At 38.0% G+C, this 15,170-nt stretch overlaps 1 protein-coding gene across 1 annotated transcript in view; it reads left to right on the top strand.

Moving 5' to 3' along the window:
- LAMA4 (laminin subunit alpha 4) overlaps positions 1–15,170 on the top strand; it is a 96,548-nt gene that overhangs the window by 53,336 nt on the left and 28,042 nt on the right. The window contains exons 12-20 of the mRNA XM_058800875.1: positions 637–753; positions 2,361–2,509; positions 4,488–4,629; positions 5,687–5,783; positions 6,544–6,660; positions 7,304–7,489; positions 12,386–12,525; positions 13,699–13,872; positions 14,897–15,039. Of these exons, the coding sequence (XP_058656858.1) occupies positions 637–753; positions 2,361–2,509; positions 4,488–4,629; positions 5,687–5,783; positions 6,544–6,660; positions 7,304–7,489; positions 12,386–12,525; positions 13,699–13,872; positions 14,897–15,039 (1,265 nt within the window). The remainder of the gene's footprint in view (positions 1–636; positions 754–2,360; positions 2,510–4,487; positions 4,630–5,686; positions 5,784–6,543; positions 6,661–7,303; positions 7,490–12,385; positions 12,526–13,698; positions 13,873–14,896; positions 15,040–15,170) is intronic.

A 15,170-nucleotide genomic window follows, 5' to 3' on the forward strand; every position in this document is an offset into this window, starting at 1 on the left:
GTGCTCTTCTAGTGAATCCTTTCACAAGAGATTGAGATCCTTAAGTACAAAACCTCTTCTGTTCCTCCATTGTTCCATAATTACAGTGCCAAGCTGCAGCTTGTCTCACAGTTATGAAGCAAAGCCTGAAGTGTGTAGATGTATTTGTTCACTGTTCTTAACCATTTGGATCTCCATTATTCCTCACAATGAAGGCAGATGCTGTACAAAAGAGATTGTTCACACTGGCTTTACTACGGACAAGGATAAGAGATCTCTGTACTGTAGATTTAAAAAAAACTCCAGAAAAATTTAGTCTCCAGATGACTATGAAAAATCCATGTTTAATTTGTCTCTGCTGTGCACTGAATAGTGCTTCATTCCAATAGCTTCTTAGGCTGTAACATAAAATGAAATTAATATTTTTTTTCAAATCATCCAACATTTTTTTCACAAAACAAACAAACAAAAAGTAATTCACATCATAATATGTAGCAATTAGACCTGTCTTGGAAAATCCGACTTCTGATATGTCTAAAATCTATTTAGCTCACCGCTACCTTTGAATTAACTCCAGCACATTTAACAAAAATGATTAGCACACATCAAAGCACAAATGGTATTGGACACAATTTATGTTTTGAGCTTTCTTTTTAGAAACAACATGAGAAGACAAAAGAGCAAATGGATGAAGTGAACAGCATTCTGCTCAGTGCCACAACTATTTTGGAAGAACCACAGAAGGTCAATTCTGAGTTAAGTGAAGTAATAAAGGTAAGTGCTTCAGTGGCTGGTTTAAATGATACATCCAGATTTTTTGAAGTCATGTTTAGATCACTAATGGAAAAGCTCTTCTTCTTCATACTGCTTCAGTGAAACACTGGTTAATATTCCCTGAAAAAGTAGATGGTTTTCTTGGATGAAAAGCTCTGTTATTACAATTTACTGTAAAAAAAAATAATTCTAATATAAGGACACATTACTGTAGGCAAAGCATAATGAAAGATTATGATGTAGAGTTCTCAATTATTTCATTCATAGGCAGCTGCCTAAAGATGTTCTGGTAAAATACTGCATTATATGCTAAATTCCTTTTCTAGTGCCTATGAGTGATCATGGAGGAACACTAAAGATCCAGATACCAGAATTAGAACAACGCACTGTGTCAAACATATAAAACCAGATTGTTGTATAGAAATCCTTTTCTGGAGCCTTAGACTACTATTCAGTGTTTTAAATCAGACATGGTGCTGAAGGAAATGTGTAGATATTTTCGGCGTTTGGCTTTTCTAAGAGAAAATAAAGAAAATAAAAATAGGAATTTGCTAAGTAAAATATTTACCAAAACTGCTTTCTTTCTTCATGACTTACGTTAAAATTTTGAAATAGCTGAAGAAAAAATAAAATCTTCCACAAGCATTCATTTTGGTCATAGTTGCCCACTTCTTGACACAAAAGCATTTATCAAAATTAATTAATTTTTCTTTGAAAAAAATAATTTGAGAAAACAGAAAGACAACTTACTTTGCAATCATCCCTGTGTTCAAGAAGTACATTGGAGTTTTCCTCTGGTGTTGTTTTGTCCAAAACAAATTGCTGCAGTTTATCATTTTGGGTTCCCCATTGAGGATGTTCACACTGCAGGGAAGGAAGTAAAAACATTATACATTGTCCATCCTCATCAGCAACAAGTATTTTCATATTTCACCCATTCACCCTTTTTCCCTCCCTCAGTTTCATTCTTTTTCATGTATTTTGTATTTATAATCACATGTTGCCACATTTTTAATATTCAAATACATCAGCAAGCTTGTGTACTGGAGAGAAGGTGAATCTGGTCTTTCCACAAGTACTTCATAAAAGGAAGAAACATGGCTAAGGCAAAGGGATTCCACTTCTCTTTGCCTATACATACATAGGTAGCATTTAGGTGGACTGATTTGCAAATTAGACTAATCCAAGATGTCTTAGCATGAGGAATGTCTCTGTGCAAGAAGGCAGAAAGGGGACTTCACTCTAAAAGACTTGTCATTGGCACAATTCTGGAGCAAATGTACAAGACATTTGTAGTAAGACATACAGTAAGACATATAGTAAGACTTTTACCACTTTTCTTTTTTATTTTATGCATCTCTCTCCAATGTCTTCCTAAGTGATTTCTGGAATTTTTGTTGATTTTTATCTTCCTGCATTTGTCTCCATACTTGCACTCACCATTAGATCTTTCCCTTTTTTCTTTTAAAGATGTAAAATAAAACAACTCTACCAGAAATAAAGGAACATTGTAATAACATAAAGGGTGAAAAAACCCTTAATAATTAAAATGCAGACTTGATTTTTACAGCTTTCATCTTCTCTCCTCCCTTCCCCGTTTTGTTCAGAATGCATCAGGGTTCTACGCAGAAATAGATGGAGCAAAAAAGGAACTGCAAGAAAAAATAGCCAACCTGTCCCTGTTTGATGATGAACTGGTAGAGAACGCTATGCATCATGCACAAAACCTAAGAAGACTTGCTGATGAGCTGGATGGGTAAAATTTAACTTCAGCAGATTCTGTTCATACAAGTGCCACTTTCTGAACAGCTGAAGAGACAAGCAGAAGCACAGTGACAATGAACAGGCACTAAACAAATCAGTGTTAAGTCTTGTGTGGAAGGACTTGTCATGGTCCACAGAGAACAGCTGAAGTTGAACTAGGCAAAATCTATGGAATTTTTTAAAGAACAAGAATATATCTTGCATGACATTCTCTCTAGTCTAAATGGGCATGTTCTCCTCTTCCTATAGCAAAATAAGAAAGGTGGACTAGTGAAAAATAGCATAATACAAGCAAGATTAAATGGGGTCTGCAGAAACTGCTCATGCCAGTAAGTTCATTTACATTAAAAAGATGCTTAGCGTTACAGGGTACAAAATGAGCTTTGAGATAATTTTATTCCAAGAACAGTTTTACAGATGGAGCAGTTCTGATGCTTAGTAGGTTCTGCCCCAATGAAACTGGCTCACAACAATATCAAAAACTTACTGTATGTCATTATATTTTGCTGGAAGATACTAAATGCATCAACATTGCACCAATTTACTAAAAAATCACTTGTAGGTAAATTTAATTTTTTTTTTTTTTGCAATTGGGACTATCCATGAAAAAAATCACTGCTGTAAATGAATTCTTAAATAAAATATGTCACCAAATTCTACCTTAAGTAATATCATAGGCATATGCTTTTGGAAGATAAGCTTACAACTACTCTTCAAGTATATTATCTAAATACCAGTTGTTTCTTAATATTCGTATGCCCTAGATAGGAGATTAAAATAGAGAAAAAAAACCACCAGATGGTCTTCTTTTATGCAATTGTTTAAAGCTGACATCTGAAACTGTTCTATAATATCACAGAAACTACAGAAACATAAAAACCAAACAATATGTTCAGTCTGAGATCAGCTAACTGAGGACAGCAGACTAACCAGAAAAAAATACCCCATATAGCTACCCTTCCTCCCTTACCAAAATAATTTAAAAATTATTAACAAGTCCAACACATTAGGAATTTCACAAAAAGCAAACAAAAGTAATTATAAAATACCCATATGGAATAATGCTGACTCCATTGTTTGTTGAGAAGATTGTCCTGCAGTGAAACTTTAATCCTTTAAAACATTTAGCCTGTCTTCAAAACATCTTGGTTTTATAGGTTTGCTTTATTAGCCTGTTAGGCTTTTATTTGATAGAGTTTATTGTTTTGCCTTAAGGGACTTTAGCAGAAAATTCTTTAAATAATGCTGAATCTGGAAATTTAATAATCTCTCAGTGTGCAAACACTTTGAAGTGAATGCACACATGTGCAAATACATCTATATTTAGAATCTATTTCTAAAATATTCTTTGAAATCTGCTTATCACCAGAACATAAAAAAATAATATCTGTTCAAAATTGTTAACAGATTAATGTTGAGTCCTGAATTATCTTCTGTTTGGAATCTCCCCTGAAGATCAGTTATCACCTAATACGCAGATCAAAACCATGACATGAAAGGTTTCTTTCAGTCTAGCTTCCTGCAAATTCTCATGGCTAGGGGTAGTTCTTCATCTGATTCTCCCCCTTTTCCCACTTACCTTTGGAATATATAGACAGGACAGTGACACAGCTATCCTGGTCACTGGAACACATAGGTCTTTCCATTCATGGATAGGAATTATTCCTGAAGAAGGATTACTGATAGACCTGTTATTCTGTTAATTTATGGGATATCTAATCTAGAAGAAAAAAAAAAGTAAAAGCTGAGTAGTCATTTGTTGCTGCTCACATAAATGTTAAGGACAAAATTCTCAGAGTTAAGTGGCAGGGAAGACTCTTCTATCCACACAGTTTTCACCTGCTTCAGATTGGTCAGACCCAACAAAGAGAATACCAGTTAGACCAAGCACATTTATGTGTGTGATTATGTAGTCAGAAACTACTTTGATTCAGTTTGGTTTCTTTCACCTTTTGCTCTCTTTTTAACAGGAATTTGTACGGTGTTGATTCAAATGGTTTGGTACAAAGGGCAATCAATGCTTCAAATGTGTATGAAAACATTGCTGGTTATATTGAAGAAGCCAATGAAGTTGCATTGTTGGCACTGAACACAACAAACCGCGTCAAGGATGTAAGTAATTTTCATACCAGTTTTTACTTTACAATGTTTCAGAGACTCCAGGCACCTAAGTATAAAGAAAAAACAATTTATCTTAACTGGCAGTATTGAACTTCTCACTGCACAGTTTTTTCCTTTATTATTTCCTGAATTAAATCCCATGTAGTTAATTATTCTTCCAGTCTGAAGTCCCCTGGTATTTAAAAGACACAATAGGATCTTCTGTCCCTGTCCCATAGGGTGATGCTGCTCTGTGTTGTCACTCACACTGAGACATTTCTGTGAAATTACAGACAACTTCCTGCTCCTGCAGGAACCTGAGCTGGCATTTAGTGCTGGAGTCCTCCTGCTTCACTCAGTGCCATGTGGCAGGAAATGTGGTCAAGTCATCACTGCACCTCGTAGAAAATCAGGCTGAAATGGGACAAAGCCCACTCATGCACTCAGTGTAAGGAGTAGGATGCTAATTTTTTCTCTGGTCTTTCTATTCAAAAATACTTTCTACAACTACAAACATATTTTTTGTATGCCTGTAGTTACCAACCCGTATACATGTTATTTACCAGCAATTTATTAGTAGGACAGTGAGAGGATTTGGGTAGATTGAAGGGGTCTGCACCCCAGAGCGCTGAGGGATTTCAAGTCCAGCCCTCTGTTTCCAGCATACTGCTACAGACTGCAAGGCAGCTCCCCATGAAGTGAAAGCATTAATCACCTATCTGAGATGACAGTAGAAATTAACAGTCACAGAGCCTAAATAACATGCAGCATTTAGTCACATGGACTAAACTGGAGCTGATAAATTACAAAGATTTTCTCCATCTTTGCTACTCAATACTGTTGTTTAGAAAACCATACATTTCTCTAAACTTTCTTGAAACAGAAAACTTTGCTTTTCAGACTTTTTCTCCAATCCAACTGCCAATCTTAAATGTTAACAAAGCAAAGAAACTCAGTGACTTTTCAGTTGCATTTATATGCAGGTAAAATATTGTCCACAATTAATCACAATAAAGTGGAATATTTGATAAGGATTATTCTGACTTTCTTTTTTGGAACATGCTTGTAGGCTGCAGTTGGAATTGATACTCAGGTCATTTACCATAAAGGTAAAAGTGAAGAACTTCTCATCCGAGCCATGCAGCTACAACGGACAGCACATGACAGTAAATATACATCCTTTCTACTTTCCCAATCCGCATATAGCCATTAAAATAAATTTCAGAAGCACATCACTAAGCAGAATTACTGCTGCAACAGAATAGGTTATTGATTGAATTTACCCCACAAAGTACTTGAAATGGCCTTGGGCACAGTTTGAGTAGCTCATGTTTTCTCATCCTACTAGATACTGATAGTTTATTTCATTCATGAAAAGTCCATTTCAGATACAACTACCATTTTAAATGTGACCCTGCAAACTGTTGTTCACTGGTAAATATACTCAATTAAGTAGTTTAATTAAAATCAAATCACAGCAGCTTAAATGTTCAGAAAGCTGGATTTCACCAGTGGAGGGTAATAATAAATGTTAAAGTAGTTTGGCCTTTCTTCACTGTAAATGAAAGAAATATCTAGAATTACAGAATTGCTTTTTAAAATTTTGAGGACAATTTGAGACTATTCCTGTGTAACAGTTGCAGCTATTCTCAGCACTTCTGGTAAAGCAAGGACAAAGAGTACTGACTGCAACACAGCTCTCCAGGATTTTGGAAGACACCCTGTGGCAAGCAGGGGTGCTGCAGGGCTGGTTTTCCCTTTAGATTATGTAAAGTCAGGAGTGCAAGTAGGTCATAAATTAAAAGAGGCCATGCTATACTGTCCATGGCATAGTAAATGCCTAAGGACATACCTCCCAGGACTGAATTTACCTTTTCAGACACCACTTGGACGCCCCTCAGCTGTACCTCCCTTCTGTCCCCACAGGCAGCGGTTACACCATTGCAGACACCAGCTGGCAAGTCAATGGCACTTTTGCCAGAATGAACGCCCTGCGGAGCCAGCTGATGAGAGCCATCGCAAAAATGCAGTCAGCAGAGACAGGTTGGAAGAGGAACTTCATCTCTGCGATGTCTTATCTTCATACATTCATCTCTGTGATGCTTTATCTTCATACATTCAAGAGCAAATTTTTATCTTCGAATGTGGATGTGAAGTTGCTACTAAGAGTTCGGCACTGTGGGCACTTAAAAGAGTTTGGCTGAAACTACTAGACCTAGATATCAAATATCCAGCCTTAACACTTTCATAATGACATTAAATGCTTTGTCACTGAAATTATTACCATTCTACTTGTGCTGGTCCTGGCTGCAGTAGAGTTAATTTTCTTCACAGTGGCTAGCATGGGGCTGTGTTTTGGATTTTTGTTGAACACAGAGTTGATATTACAGAGGTGTTTTTGTTGCTACTGAGCAGGGCTTACACAGAGCCAAGGCCTTTTCTACTTTTCATGCTGGTGAGGATACTGGGGATGCATGGGAGGCTAAGAAGGAGCACAGTCAGGACATCTGACCCCAACTGACCAAAAGAATATTCCATTCAATACAGCATCATGCTCAGTGTATATAAACAGAAGGGAAGAAGAGAAAAGGGAAGGGGAAGACAGAGAGTGGGAAGGCATGGGACACACAACACACTTGAATATTTGAAAGAGCTCATTTCCTATCCTTCCCTATTTGTTCTGTAGAGGAGACCAGAGAGCGTTTGGAGCAAGCTCAGCTGAAGACTGCAGAGGCTGTAAGTGCTGCCACGACAGTGACACAGGCTACCACCCCCATGGATGAGAACGTGAGGCTGTGGTCCCAAAACCTGCAAGACTTCCAGCACAATTCACAGGCATACGACAGTGCTGTGCATTCAGCTGGGGATGCAGGTAGGGTGACCTGAAGTTTGCCATTCCTCAGTGTTAAAAAGTCAGGAAATCACTGCAATAACATGTTGTATGAATTGTTTACGTTGCACATTCATCGTGTATAATCTTCTACCATTTGGCCTCCATGAAAATTTTCACAAATTAGCAGTTGTCTAGGTCTTGACTATATTTTAAGAACACTGGATCCTCAGGGACGTCCAAAAATTGTTTAAACACTTAAGTGCTGAAGACTTGCTGAATTCTCGTTCATTTTTATCAGGGTACCAAGGTCACACTGAATGGTAAACAGCTTGTTTAAACACTTCTTCCTATTATGGTTGGTGAATTAGGGGTTTTTATTTGTTTGCTTTTTAACATTGAGAAGCATTTGAAAACAGAGCCCTTTTGTCTTCAGGAGTACAAACATGGAGAAGAAATGGTCCCTCACTTGATGAGCTTGTAGTCTAAACAAAGGGGTCAAAGAGGATAAAAGAGGAAATAAAATATTTAAGCAGGGTGATTTCTGGAGAAGCTTGTAAACATCACATTAATTCCACTTTTATTATTGGAAACACTGGAAAACGTATTATGAAAAAAAATTAAGGGAACTAAAAAGACAAAAGAAAAGCTAAGGCAGACAACAAAATTAAAATGAAGATGATAGGCAAGAGTAGAAAAAGAGATGTGAAAATGAAGCTGAAATGAAGTGACTGCAGAAAGAAGGAAAAGAATAATTGGGGAAGAAAATATACAATTTAGAAATTAAAATATTTTTAATAAAAAAAATTGATTACAGCACCACTATTTATTGCTCCATGTATCCTTGACTCTGCTCAGGAGGCTCACTAATTCTAAGATATTTATGGCTAGGGCGGTTGGAAGTCCAGAACAAGTCATTTCCTTCACGCTTTTGGTGATACCATCACCTGCAAACTTGTTCAGTGATGTCTTTCCTCCTACCATCACCTGCAAACTTGTTCAGTGATGTCTTTCCTCCTAAAAGTGCCCCAGAGAAATTCCATAACCTCATTGACTCTGACTCCAGACAGTCTGAATCTCAGCTCTACTGCCCTAAATCCTTTCCCCTTCTGTCAGGAAGTTTGCAACTCAAGTGTCATTTTACTGCAAATAGTGTTATGAATATCAAACTCAACATTGTTTCTAGTGTTCCAAAGTCACAGTCTTCCCTCTCAGCTGGGGAATCCCAAGAGTCATTATTTTCAGAATTCCCTGACCCATAAGACCCTTACCCCTAGTATTTTTGGTTAAGTGAGTGCTACCAAGAACTGGTATAGAGTGATTCCCTTTACAAGAAGAAATTCAGTGCTATTCAATATCCCAATTTCTGGCTCCAGAACTGGAGGAAACTCAGATTTCTCTGAGCTTTTCATCAAAAGGAAACAGTGAACCTGTCCCTCTGGGAATGAGTAAGCTCACTGCTAGTCACTGCACAGAGCTCCACAAGAGTGTAGTTAATATAACAGCACTTGGATTGCATTCCTGTAAAATGTTTTTGATCGCCATAGAGTAGTTTAGGCTATGAGCTCTAATTACCATGTAAAATCATGCAAATGTGGATATGATTGGCCTCCCAGGAGGGAATGGTACAATGAAAAATTTCCAAGAGAAACAGCTGTAGCTTACACATGAGGCTGTTTTTATTCACCTTTACACTTGATTTACATTTAACATTTTCCCTTCCCAGCTTAGTGGGTAGAGCAGCAACACAGACTGCATTTGGCTCTTCATGCTCAAAATGTCAGCAGACATACAGGATTCAAAAAAATCTGCTCATACTAGCTCTTGTACTGGAGGAAATATTTCCAGCATCATTTGAGGGGCTCTGTAAGAGTGAACAGAGTTAAAATGGCTAGCTCTCCCTTGGTTATGTTCCTAAAAAGGAACAAGAACAGCTCCTAGGTGACGTGCTGGGAAAAAATGTCTTCTCTGTGATGGTGGGTTTGCAGGTCAGGAGTCACCTTGAAAATATTTGTTCCTATCTGAGCTCCTGGAGGGCCTGCTGACCACAAACTAACTGTTGTAGAGATGCCAATATCCAAACTACAGCAAAGTGTGCCCCAGTACATTTGTGGAGGAAGCTTTCCCATGGCACTTTTGCTCTGAAGGCATTTGATTTGTTTGTTTAAAGCTATGATGAGATGTTTTTGCCAGAAAAATCAGTTGGAAATATCTGAGAATAGAGATCAGTGCCACACAGGAGGCTGGCACAGGTAGAGCTCCAGACAGATGTGATTGTGATTCATAGCCCAGGAAGACAGATGCAGACGTGACAGGCACGGTGGAGCATTCCCAGATCAGCTGTGTATTCTGCCAGGAGAGGTTGATCTGACTGGAGGAATGTCCATCCGAGTCCAAAGGAAAGTCACAACAAATGTTCAGACAGGTGCCTGGAATACCAAAACACCTGATCTTGATGCCAATATCAGTACCAGAGCAGCTGAAGCCTCTAAGCTGGCATGTCTGCACTGCCGTTGAATAAAGCTTTCACTTGGTGTTTGGAAGGGTGAGAGCATATCTTGGCTGTGCAGTTTGTCTGAGAACAGTGCATCTCGCCATTGTGCAGGGAACTGGTGGCCTTCAGCAGAGAGGATGGCAGACAGTTTGGGAAGGAAAAAGTAAAAGGGGAAAATGTCTGGAAGGTTGCAGTCAGGGTATTTCCTCCTTGACAATTTCCCTTCTATTCTTTTTTATATTTTATCACTGTGTAAGTCTAGTTTTCTTTTCCACTCTCACCTTCATCTCAAAGACAAAAATCAAAATCAATGTTCTTCTGCGTTGAAGAACGTCATTATAAAGACCAAGAGGAAGAGATTTATACTGAGATTTTGCAATAGTTCTAGTAGTTACAGATGTCAGTTTTGTGTTTTCTTGTTATAGCAGCATTTCAAGTTTAATACATCAAATTTCAAACAGAAAAGCCAGGTTTTAAGACAATGAATCAAACACAATTCCAAGTGAGTTACAGATTATTAAAAACAAAAAAGTAGATGCAATTTGCTAAATTATTTTCTGAGATTGCAGTATTTTTGCCTTAAAAATGGAAAAAGGGAAAAAAAAACTTCCTGTAAGTTGATTTGGGTTTTGTTGGGGATTTTTAAATGGAAAATTTAACACATTTTGGGATCACCAAAATTTACTGTAATTATTAGATTCATTAAAATAATGATATTTTAATGTACAGTTCTTTATATAGAACAGCTGATTACTAAGTCCTAATACGTAAGGCCTTTCAGGACTAAATGGAAAAAAATTGAGGGTCCAAAGTTCTATATGGCCCACTCCTAGACTGAACTTTGTAAAACACAAATGAAAACAGCCAAGCAGAGACAGAACAGGACTGACAAATACAGATTTTTCACTCTATCCAAAAACAAGCAGACTTGTAGGACTCCATGTTGATATGAACAAGGCTGAGGCTTATTCAAGGCAGACTGGAAGCAGAGAAAAGTGATTGGAGTCTGCTCCTCCTCCCTTGCTTTTTATACAGTCTCCTATATCTGATGATGAGCCCCTTTGCCTGCCTCTCTGCAGTCTTCCAGAAATATTCAAAATCCAGAAATATTCAAAGCCAGGCTGGGTGGGGCTCTCCGCAATGTGATCCAGTGCAAGGTGTCCCTGCCCACAGCAGGGGAGTTGGAAATAGGGGATCTTTAAGGTCCCTTCCGACACAAGCCCTTCTGAGAGTCTCAGATGAAGGTAAAAATATGACAAGAAGAACACAAGAGCAGGTGGATGTAAGTTGGCAACCCCTAAAATATAATTTTAAACCCTACAAATCTGGTCTTAACCTTTACAGTGAATCCATTTCATTAAAATTAACTCTCAATGCTGGATTTTTCTTATATGCACGTAGCTCACAGCTAAAATCGCATTTCATTATACTCAGCTTCTTGTACCTACATTTAATTAAAGATGAAAAATGATGTGATGTGTAAATATCCTTCAAAGGGCAGCATGTCATTGGAATCTGATGTGATAAAATTGGATTATAATTAAGGGTAGTTATTTTTCCTTCTTGATAATTTTTCTGCTTATCTTCCTGGGAAAGGACTTCTCTGACTTTGAACAGGACAGAGCCCCTGCATGTCCCTTCCATAACAATGACATTTGCACAGGAACCACCTGAGGACACAGCAGTGACAGACTCTAATTCATGACCCCTGGCAAATGCAGGCAGGGAAGTTAGGGGAGGTTTCCAATCACAAGGGCTAGGACAGGTACTAAGCCCGGTTTAGGTGCACTTGCATCATCATCATCATCGGCCTTCAATTGTTGTACACCACAGGATGAAATAAGCAGTGTTTCTGTCATGAGAGCAGACTGTGAGCCACAAGCAAACACATCTCCTGTGCAGCCACTGCTGCTGTCTGGATGGTGACCTCTGGGAGGCACACATAGCTGAAAACAGACTGTACATCTCCCTCACAGTGAATTTGAAGAGTTCATGAACCATAACTCTTGGATGCAGCTCCCAGGTCAGCCTCAGATACCCAATGCTGAACAAATAATCCTTCTGCTCCAGTTGCCACAGATGTAAAATTAGGCTTAACATTCATTTGTCTTGAAGGAAGATTAAAAGGTTAAAACTATTAATGTTTGCAGAGTTCCGGGAGGAAAGTAGTACAGAGGTAATAACACAGCACAGTACTACCTATAGTCTGAAGAAAACATAGTGTCCTTTGTGCAAACTTATTTCCAAAACCTTTAGCAATACCAGATTCTTAGAAGTCATTACCCTTTCTGTAATCACTGCATCTCACACATCATGATTGTGACTTGGTCAGAAAGCAGAAAGAGACAGGTAAGCTAACCTAAGAGGATAGGGTGGAATATTCCTGATGCAAAACCAGTCTTTCAAAGAGGAAAAAAAATCTGTCTCTTCTTTTCTAACTGCAGTGAAGAAACTTACAGAAGTTTTCCCTCAGCTCCTGGACAAGATGCGCAGAGTAGAACAGAAGGCACCAGCAAACAATATTTCTTCCAGCATTCAGCGGATCAGAGAGTTAATTGCTCAAACCAGGAGTGTAGCAAGCAAGGTAAAACTTTTGGACTTTTGGGTAATAGTGCTAATAATCAAATCTTACTATAACCTCCATTTTCTTGGGCTATGCTAGAAGCCCAAACCTGAACATTGTCACCTCCCCAAAACTGGAGGAACAAAGCACATTGGAGGTCATTAAAATCTTTACAGTTACTATTTGCAAGCCTTTGACATTATCATAGTATTCACGGTAGACTATTGTTACTGCAGTAGCAACTTGACAATAAAGGTTTGGGCACAATGTATAAGATGGCCAGAACAACAAAACCTAATTACCTATAATTTGCAGGCAAATTGCCTACAAAGCTAATTACCATGAGTAATAATTACAGCAATTTAATGTAAGCTTTTCTGAGATGAGAGCATTTTTTTCCCCTTTCTTTTGAATTAATTTTCTGCAGGGTAAGAGAATCCTTGGCTCACACATATTTAATAGAGAAAAATCCACTTTCATTACCATACATAAATAATGAGGTTTTTTTCTCTAACAAGAAAACCAAGGTCAAGTATATTTGAATCCATTCAGAGAAATAAAAAAATTCAGTGCATTACTGTATGTTCACAGCGCTGGAATATAACTTGGAAAAATCAGTTTGTGTGTTGTGCTTGACTGTTCTTTAAAATGTATTTTGTGATTCAGGTATACTGTGTTTAAACTTGAAAACATTACTTCAGTTATGTTGAAAGCATTTTGAACTAAAATGAACAGTTTTCCAATTTTTTTTAGCATCTCATAAATATCACTGTAGATTCAATAACAGGATTACTCATGAGCAGAAAATGGTTGTACTACTTCCAAAGCAAAGAAATAAATTATGGGCAGAAGTTTTATAGCTCTGTAAGAATTTCATTATGTGGCATACATAGTAATGTAGCCCGATTCAACTAAGCACACATCTATCTCCCACTGAAATGTAATTTACTTTATGAATATGCCTAAGCAGAGTTCATTAGGACCTTTAATCAATTTTCAGATAACTTTCTCCATAATCTGTACAGCGTCTTTCAGGAAAGATTGTTACAAACATACAATTTACATGCCAATATATAGGTGCCAACTCCACTCTTGCAGTAAGCAAGGCAGCTGGCACAGTATTGTTACACACTTACCTTAAGTAATGACCCCAGGCAACAGCACCTGGCTCACTTTGCCCATTTGCAATCGCAGGTCCAAGTCTCCATGATGTTTGAAGGCCAATCTGCTGTTGAAGTCAATCCAAAGGTCAACGTGGAAGAACTGAAATCTTTCACTTCCATGAGCTTGTACATAAAGCTCCACAAAGACAACCCACAGCTGGCAGCCTCTCCGGACAGATTCATTTTGTACCTCGGAAACAAGAATGTAAGAGAATAGCCCAGTTAACTTTTATGCATAGATTTTTTTAAAAAATACATCAGTTTGAAATTTATTTTCCTTCAGTTTTTCCTCTCACTTTTTCTTCGTGTTTCAGAACTAAAGGTGTCTATTCTGTGACCATCATTGATTTTGTGACAAGCAAAGAGCAAGGGTTCCTGAGACCCCTGTCCTTGAGACTTGTCACCCCAAACAATGAAGGATTCTTTCTAAAAAGCAAATTAGACTGCCTGGCAGTGTACTGCTTTGATTGTCACTGCTGCGAGCCACACTTGCTATCTCCTCTGCCAATACCAAGGCGCTCTGAAGCAGTTAATGTCACCTGCCTGGCTTCTGTGAGATATGCTTCAATCAGTTTATGCTGCTGACAGTGTCAATTCCAAATCTCTGAGGTCACAGGCCCACAAGATAAGCAGGTTTCTTTATCTGTGGCTTGTGCTGCTGTTGTACACTCTGTACACTCTCGATCACTACTTTGAAATAGCTGTTCTTTAAACTGTGGTTCTGAAAGGAAAAAAATCACTACTCACAAGCCAGGTATCATTCTGGCAACCCATTTCTTGGGAAGGTAAAGAGCCAGGCTTTCATTTTTAAGCTTTCCTAAAAAGAATGTCTACTGAATATAAATCAAGTGAAACGCCTCTTGGCAGAATATTTAATTACAGCATAATACTCAGGCTTTAGACTATTTCCTGCACATGGCGCTGCACACTAAATAATGATGAACAGCTTCCCATTGAACATGACTAATTCATGGTCAGCAGAGATCTCATGACCTTGAATTTACCTCAGTCAAAATGGATAGAAAGTAAAATATCAGAGGTTTTTGTTCTGTACAGTTTTATGCGGTGAAAGCAACCAATTAGAGAATGAAGGTTTTGTTTCTATTTAAATAGCTTTCAGTAATATTTAAAGGTGTCATTCAATTTATCAAAGCTTACCTTTACTTATGTCCTGCATTAAATCTCTTTCAATGTTTTATCTCTAACGTCCTTCTCCATTGGTGTTTTAGGCAAAACATTACATTGGTCTTGCAATTAAAAATGACAACCTTGTGTACATTTATAATCTGGGGGGCCAAGATGTGGAGATACCTCTGGATGCCAAGCCAGTCAGCACCTGGCCTTCTTACTTCAGCATCATCAAAATTGAGAGGTAAAGTGATAACATGAATTTCCCCAAAATCAAACAGGTCATGGGAAAAATCAAGAAGAAAAGGCTGTGTTAGAACTGCTGATCAGGAATTTTCAGTGCCTAGTTCTACTCCTACTGAAATAAATGGAAAT

Source organism: Ammospiza caudacuta, chromosome 3 (genome assembly GCF_027887145.1).
Source record: "Ammospiza caudacuta isolate bAmmCau1 chromosome 3, bAmmCau1.pri, whole genome shotgun sequence".
NCBI classification, from domain to species: Eukaryota; Metazoa; Chordata; class Aves; order Passeriformes; family Passerellidae; genus Ammospiza; species Ammospiza caudacuta.